At 46.4% G+C, this 7793-nt stretch overlaps 1 protein-coding gene across 1 annotated transcript; it reads right to left on the reverse strand.

Annotated features, from left to right (window-relative positions):
- Positions 1-7014: 7014 nt before the first annotated feature.
- On the reverse strand, positions 7015-7570 carry LOC134404670 (dolichyl-diphosphooligosaccharide--protein glycosyltransferase subunit DAD1-like). The gene has a single exon (XM_063135469.1). The coding sequence runs from the start codon at positions 7565-7567 to the stop codon at positions 7193-7195; it is 375 nt and encodes a 124-aa protein (XP_062991539.1). The 5' UTR covers positions 7568-7570; the 3' UTR covers positions 7015-7192.
- Between the last annotated feature and the right edge of the window lie 223 nt (positions 7571-7793).

Genomic DNA, 7793 nt, shown 5'->3' on the forward strand with positions numbered 1-7793 from the left:
TTACATTTTAATGCCTTGTATAACATTTATAACTACATCAGCCGGAATGAGAAAATGCTTCATCCAAAAGCCAATGTGACCCATGCAGGATCTACACTACTGTTTAATAGTGGTAATGAAGTGCACTAACAACTGTTGGGGCCCATGACACATCTACACCAAGCAGGATATAACACCATGAAAGTGGTATATGGTATGTGTCAATGGGCCCCAACAGTTGTCAGTGCACTTCAATACTCCTATAAAGCAGTAGTGTGGCTCCTGCCTTTTATATACCGCTTCCATAGTGCAATATCCTGCTTGGTTTGGATTAGGCCCTTGTCTTCATATTTCTCCAGGAACACTCTTCTGATTGATTTCATAATTAGGAAACTCCTCCCACCAATTTTAATTTCCCCCCCCCCATCCAGGGATTAGAAAGGGGGGGTGAGAAGCAAAGGTTTAATCCTCCCCTCCCAGAGCACAGTAGTCCTGGCCTGAATTTGGGGCCAGGTGCTTACACGAGAGTTTAAAAAGTGACATGCCTCAACTACATAATAGAGAAATCATAAGTCAATGATTTTCTCTATTATTCAAGCAGGAGCTACTTGTGCTTCAGGCACTGCCACCAGGATCACTTGGGGACCTGCACAGTGAACCACTGCAACTAACCAATCATGTTGATCTTTGCCTTTGGGGATCCTTCCACACCACAGTAATTGGTTGATTGCTCCAGCACTCTCCTCCGACCACCTCCCGCCCCCAACCACCTTGCTGCTGTCAAGCAGTAGATATCCTGAATCCCCACCCCTTCAAGCTCCTCCAGCAGCCCTCCCACTTCTAACGCTAACAACAAGGCAAAACTATTGAAACTGAACAAAATGAGGGAGAGAGAGTGAACGAGTGAATGAAAGAGAGAGAGGCAGAGAAGTGCAATTGAGCTGATCAGGATCCAGCAGTGGCTTGCAGGTCTTGTCGTGAAGTATACTGTGCTACGGGATTAGCATAATATGTAGTTTGGCTCTTAATTGTATCTCTTGGAATTTAGGGTGACCATATGAAAAGGAGGACAGGGCTCCTAACAGTTGCATAGAAAAGGGAATTTCAGCAGGTGTCATTTGTATGCATGCAGCATCTGGTGAAATCCGCTCTTCATCACAACAGTTAAAGCTGCAAGGTGCAAAGCAAAGTGACCAGATACAATTTGTATCTGGTCAAGAGGGCAGGGCTCCTGCAGCTTTAACTGTTGTGATGAAGAGAGGATTTCACCAGATGCTGCATGCATACAAATGACACCTGCTGAAATTCCCTGTTCTATGCAACTGTTAAAGATACAGGAGCTCTGTCCTCCTTTTATTATGGTCATCCTAAACTAACTTGAAGGGCAGCTTCATGCCTAATGATTTACAGTAATACAGTTGTTCAAATCCACTAAAAGAATATTAAATTTATCAACTTTAATATCAGAAAAAGGATATTTGCATGAATCAACCCCTGCCCGTTTAAAATGGGGTTTTAACTGGCATGCTGGCAATTAGGCATGTGCTCCGCTCCGATTAGAAGCGCAGAAGCAGGAGCGAATTGGCCTGCTCCGCCTTGCCCAGAGGCGGAGTAGAAGCGGACCGCGGACCCCTAGAAGCAAGGCGAAGAGAAGCGCCCATTTTCGGAGCGCTTCTCTTTCCGCGGAGTGCTCCGATCTCCATCTTGAAACATTTCGCCCATAAATAACTGGGTTGTTTTTGAAGCTATCGTACTGAAAATTCTTGTGCTTAGACAGTCGTGGATGGGGGTCATTTTGAGACTACTCTCACCTCTGCGTCGTGCGGGTCGCATGCTATATTTTTTAAAAAATCGGGTAAACGAACATTACAAACAGGGACAGCGCGGGTCAAACGGCGGTTTTCACCCATAGGATTGCATTGCGGAAAAGAATTGGGGATAACTGGGTTGTTTTTTAAGCTATCGTTCTGAAAATTCTTGTGCTTAGACAGTCGTGGATGGGGGTCATTTTGAGACTACTCTCACCTCTCTGCGTGGTGCGGGTCGCGCGCTAGAATTTTTTAAAAAGTAGGGTAAAGGCGGGAAAAAGATTACCTTTTCGATTGCTGAGGGGCAGAGTCAACTCCCGGTCATGATCACATGCTCCCAAAGTTGGAGGAGGGGATAGGCAAAACGGGTAACTTGGGATTCTGGAAACTTCTCTTTCTTAGTCTGAACGGACTTTTCCCAGTGTTTTTTAAAACAGTAGCCCCACCAAATGCACAAACACAACCTGTGAAATCATATACTAAGCCAATAATAAGAGATAGAAACACAGCACTGCTACCCACCCTAACTTTGGGGAACAACTGAAAAGATGTGGTGCAAGCGGATGAGCTCCCCTAGGGCATCTCATTGTGGACGTGCCCCCACTCTCTCCTGTACTTGGAAGGCCATCAGAGCCTTCCAAAGAGAGTAACCCGGTGGAGCAATGCCTATCATGAGTTGAAGTGAGTGGTCTACTTCTCTTAGTGGTGGAGCGATGCCTATCATGATCTGAAGTGACAGTTCCACTTTTCAGAGCTCTCGTGGTGGAGCAATGGCTTTCATGAGTTGAACTGACAGCCTTGCTTCTTAAAAGACTGGTTGACCAGTCAAATTGGCAGCTGCTGCTTCCCCCTCCCCTGGGCACGCCCCCCTATTGCTGGTAAAAGACAGATATAGCCTTTTTTAAAAAGTTCTTCTTGTTGTTTATTCAGCAACACTGCTGCTTTTAATTCCACCCCTCCTTCGTTTATTTATTTATTTATTTATTTATTCCATTTTATATGTATTACTGGCTTATCCTTGGCTCACTTCCTTATGCCCCCAGAAATGTCTGCTGCCTGCCTGCCTGCCTTCCCTCTCTCCTCCCCTGCCCGCCTTGCAGGGATGTTGTGTGTGTCTGGCTTTGACTCAGGGGAGAAGTCCTTCCTGCGCTCACTTGGAGTTTTGGAAGTTCCAAATCCATTTTTCAAGTGTGGAAGAAGATTCATATAGGTTGATCTCTACTCCCCAATTCATGGCATGTTGGGATTTCCTTTGAAATGGCCCCATTGAGAGGTCTGCAGGTTTAAGCCCCGCCAAAAAACAGGGGATGATGGGACTGCCTTGAGTCTCAGCGTGCGGCGTATGTATCCCTGGATAAGCTTTCATGGTGGCGAGTTTGAGGTTTCTAACATGCAAATTGACGGAGCTATGGAAAGGGGTGTGAATGGGGTGCCCGATTTTCAAAAATTCCCCAAAAATCAGGGGATGATGGGATTGCCTTGAAACTTGGCATCCATGTGGACACGTGGATAAGCTATCATGGTGCCGAGTTTGAGGTTTCTAACGTGCAAATTGACGGAGCTATCGAAAGGGGTGTGACTTAGGGTTATGGGTGGTGCATTAGAGGTTAGAGCCCCGCCAAAAATCAGGGGATGATGGGACTGCCTTGAGTCTGGGCATCCATGTGGACACATGGATAAGCTGTCATGGTGGTGAGTTTGAGGTTTCTAACATGCAAATTGACGGAGCTATCCCAAGGGATCTGAATGGGGTGCCCGATTTTCAAAAATTCCCCAAAAATCAGGGGATGATGGGATTGCCTTGAAACTTGGTGTGCGTGTGTATATGTCCATGAGGTGTCATGGTACCAAACGTGAGGTTTCTAACTTGAACAGAAAAAAAGTTGTTTACTTTTTTAGCTTTCAATGCAACCCTATGGGGGGGAAAACGGAGCTCCGATCCAGATCCGGAGCTCCGAGCAGAGCGGAGCGGAAATGGGCGGAGCGGGGGCGGGGCAAAGCGTCCTGATCCGAAAATCGCAGATCTGGAAGTGAAGCAGAGCGGGGGGTCCATGCACACCCCTACTGGCAATCAATAATACCCCACATTCCCAAGTCTGAAACAATCCTATGCATGTTTAGATACCCTCAACATGTCCCAGCTGTTTTGTCCCTGCCAGTTTTTATAAACCAAAGGGGCAAGGATCCAATACAGAAGTCCAAGCACTTTGTCAATCTCCTCAAGATCATAGAATCATAGAATCATAGAATAGCAGAGTTGGAAGGGGCCTACAAGGCCATCGAGTCCAACCCCCTGCTCAATGCAGGAATCCACCCTAAAGCATACCTGACAGATGGTTGTCCAGCTGCCTCTTGAAGGCCTCTAGTGTGGGAGAGCCCACAACCTCACTAGGCAACTGATTCCATTGTCGTACTGCTCTAACAGTCAGGAAGTTTTTCCTGATGTCCAGCTGGAATCTGGCTTCCTTTAACTTGAGCCCGTTATTCCGTGTCCTGCACTCTGGGAGGATCGAGAAGAGATGTACCAACTGAAACCAATCCAACGAAACTGGGCAAGACTGTGCTCTGGGTTCACCTGCTATAATACTGGAAGATTCAAGAGATTTTATCTTGGAAGCGCCTTGCAAATATATCACAATGGGCCTCTGATGGAGCCCGTGATGTCCTTAGGGCCAGCATTAAATAAGCCCTAGAAAACCCTGAAAAGCTCCACTGGGTGGCAACTAAAAGATTCTACAGAAGCAGAGAAATGTTGTTTTTGCCACCTTCACTGACCCTGAATATACCTGAGGGTAGGGACTCACCAATGTTCAATTATTTCTGTGAAGGTGGCATGAAATGCATTAAAAGATTACATGTTTTATTGTGTGAATATGATGAATATTCTCAGCAGGGCATGCCAGAGAGCTCCGACATATACAGCAGTGATCAAACAACTCAGGTGTAACATTGATTGAAAGTAATGAGATTAATGTCCATATAAAAGTGTTGAGGACTGGGAAATAGGGGAGAAATGGAGCAATAGAAGAAAGGAAAGCCTCTATGGGGTGGGGGGAGAACGACAAGCATCTCAAATCTTCCTAATTTTGCTTTTGGGGACAAGCTATATTCAACAGCCATTATAGAGATAGCAATCTTATATAAGAGAAACCAAAATGCTGAGAGAGTTAGAGCACCTTCCGCAAGAAATGTCTAAGCCAAGGGAAAAAATAGCCAAGGGGGACAGGTTAGAGGTTGTAAAATTGTGCATAGTGTGGGGAAAGTAGATAGGGCAACATTCCATCATAATTCTCAAACGCAGGATAATCTAATGAAATTGACTAGCAGTCAGTGGCGGGAGAATGGGGGCTCTCGTTTTGGTGGGGCTGTGCTTCCATTCTGGGTTTTAGTTGGAACCAGCCAGAACTCCAAAGGATCAGTACCCTCCAAATGGCTTCAGCACCTTGGATAGGTCCTTTGGTTCTGATTGAAACCCAGAGCAGCAAACCCTACTAACATCAGAGCCCCCAGGCTTCACTGCTGCCTTCTTTAGACTGGCCCATCTAGAGGAAAATGTTGTCAAAAGAGGATAGAGAGGCACAAAAAAATGCCTATGTTGCTCTTCCCACACTGCCAACAGCAGCCCGGCAGGGCATTGGATACTTGGAAGCCTCCAAGATTGGAGGTTTCTTTCTAAAGAGAATGCAGTCCATAGGATTTCACTCTACAGGGGGATTAGAGAAATTCATGGAGGATAGGTCTATCAAAGGCTATTAACCATGATGGGGAATGGACCTTCCATTGACAAGAGAGGCAGTTTGCCACTGAATATCACCAGCATTGGGAGCAATAGGGGGAAGACGCCTATTTCTGTCATTCCCTATTTATGGGCTTTCTGAATTATCTGTTTGGCCACTGTGGACGCAGGATTTTTGGTCTGATCCAACAGGAATAACCTCATGTTTTTGAGCCATGTTAATAATAATTATTATTACAACACTAATAAAAACACTATAAAATACATACAACTAATTCAAACATTTAAAACCAGTGCATCATTAAAAGCAGCACACCATTAAAAAAGGCATCTTAAATGTAGAGACAGGAACTGGAAGACATGAGAAAGGAAAATAAGTCAACCAAATGCTTTCATGGTAGAATAAAGTTTTAAAAGTTGAAAAATTCTTGTGAACTGAATCTTGAAGTTGCAGGCTTCTACAGCCAGTGCTGCCCCAAGGTTTCCTGTTCCCATTGTATTAAAACTTAATTAGGCCTCCTAATTTAGTACTGCAAACACACGACCCACCATTTGAAATTTCTGCCTCTGCTTCTCTACCACTCCTTCTAAATGCGATTACAATTCAAAAGTATTTTGAGAGGTTCTAGTGCATGATTCCTTTATCAATAGTCCCAAACACGATTTGCAATCATTTTTTCCTTCTTGTAGATTTGCACGTTTTAAAAGCTTCCTCCCAGCTGCCTTTCCAGAACTTTCAAATGCATAATTGCCAAACCAAAAGCAGGAAAGTAGTTGGAAAACTTGCAAGGGAAAGTGATAAATGGAGAGAAAGCTAAATTACCCTTACATACTGTTTCTCCCCTGCAAAATGCAATGGGAAAGTGGTGATAAGTTTCTGAGCTGCGTTTGGCACCGAACGTGTTATTAGAGTGCCAAACTAGAGACATCAGACAATGGACTGGATGAGGGCTAATAAACTGAAACTCAATCCAGGCAAGACTGAGATGCTGCTGGTGGGTGGTTCCTCTGATCGGATGGGGGGCGTTCAACTGGTTCTGGATGGGGTTGCACTCCCCCTGAAGGAGCAGGTTCATAGCTTGGGGGTTCTCCTAGAACCATCTTTGTCACTTGAGGCTCATGTGGCCTCGGTGGCACAGAGTGCTTTCTACCAACTCCGGTTGGTGGCCCAGCTACGCCTCTATCTGGACAGGGATAACCTAGCTTCAGTTGTCCATACTTCGGTAACTTCCAAATTAGATTACTGCAATGCCCTCTACATGGGGCAGCCTTTGAAGACGGTCTGGAAGCTGCAGCTTGTGCAAAATGCGGCGGCCAGATTGATAGCTGGAACAGGGAGGTTTGAGCATATAACACCGATTCTGGCCTACTTGCATTGGCTGCCTATATGTTTCCGAGCCCAATTCAAGGTGCTGGTTTTAATCTATAAAGCCCTACATGGCTTGGGACCACAATACCTTTTTTTTTTTTTTTGGTAACAAAAGAGGTTTATTGAGAGTCAGGAAATGGGAAAGCAATGGCCATTTCTAGAAAACTTTTAAATCCCCTTCACTCTTCCCACCGAGGGAACAAATCAAGAGTCCATAATGTGTGGTGTGGTGCCAATTCAGTGGGGTGGGAGCCTTCAGCAAACAACCCAAGTCCGGGACCTGCAAGCAAAATCTCCTTCTCAGCCCACAAAGTTGATGACAACAAGATGCAGGATGGTGCTGGCAAAGAGGAAGTCAGCGAAGGCCCGTTCCGGTGAGATCCCCTGAAATTCCCCTTTGTTCTGTGGGTTGATTTGGATCTTCAAGCAAACGCCCAGGATGAAGCTGCCTACGGCGGAGATGAAGCCCGAGAGGAACGAGTTGAAGGGAAAGGTGCCGACGCCGAGGCAGTAGCTGAACTGCAGCGCTCCCGTCAGCATGACGTAGAGCAGGTAGGCGTCCAGCACCTTCAGGCGGCTCGGAGTCCCGCTGCTGTACTCGGCCAGGAAGCGCCGCACCACGGAGCCCACCGAGCTCGCCCCGGAGCTGGACGACCCAGAAGTTGCACCTGACATTGCGACGGATCAGCTCTCCGGACGGCCTGACTGAGTGGTCGGAAGCGAGGGGGCGGGACCACAATACCTGATGGAACGCCTCTCCCGACATGAACCTACCCGTACACTGCGCTCAACATCTAAGGTCCTCCTCCGAGTGCCTACTCCGAGGGAAGCTCGGAGGATGGCAACAAGGGAGAGGGCCTTCTCAGTGGTTGCCCCCCGACTGTGGAATGATCTTCCCGAT

Source organism: Elgaria multicarinata, chromosome 10, assembly GCF_023053635.1.
Source record: "Elgaria multicarinata webbii isolate HBS135686 ecotype San Diego chromosome 10, rElgMul1.1.pri, whole genome shotgun sequence".
NCBI lineage: Eukaryota > Metazoa > Chordata > Lepidosauria > Squamata > Anguidae > Elgaria > Elgaria multicarinata.

Coding starts and splice junctions, on each gene's coding strand:
- LOC134404670 (XM_063135469.1), bottom strand. CDS start 7,567: ATGTCAGGTGCAACTTCTGGGTCGTCCAGCTCCGGGGCGAGCTCGGTG.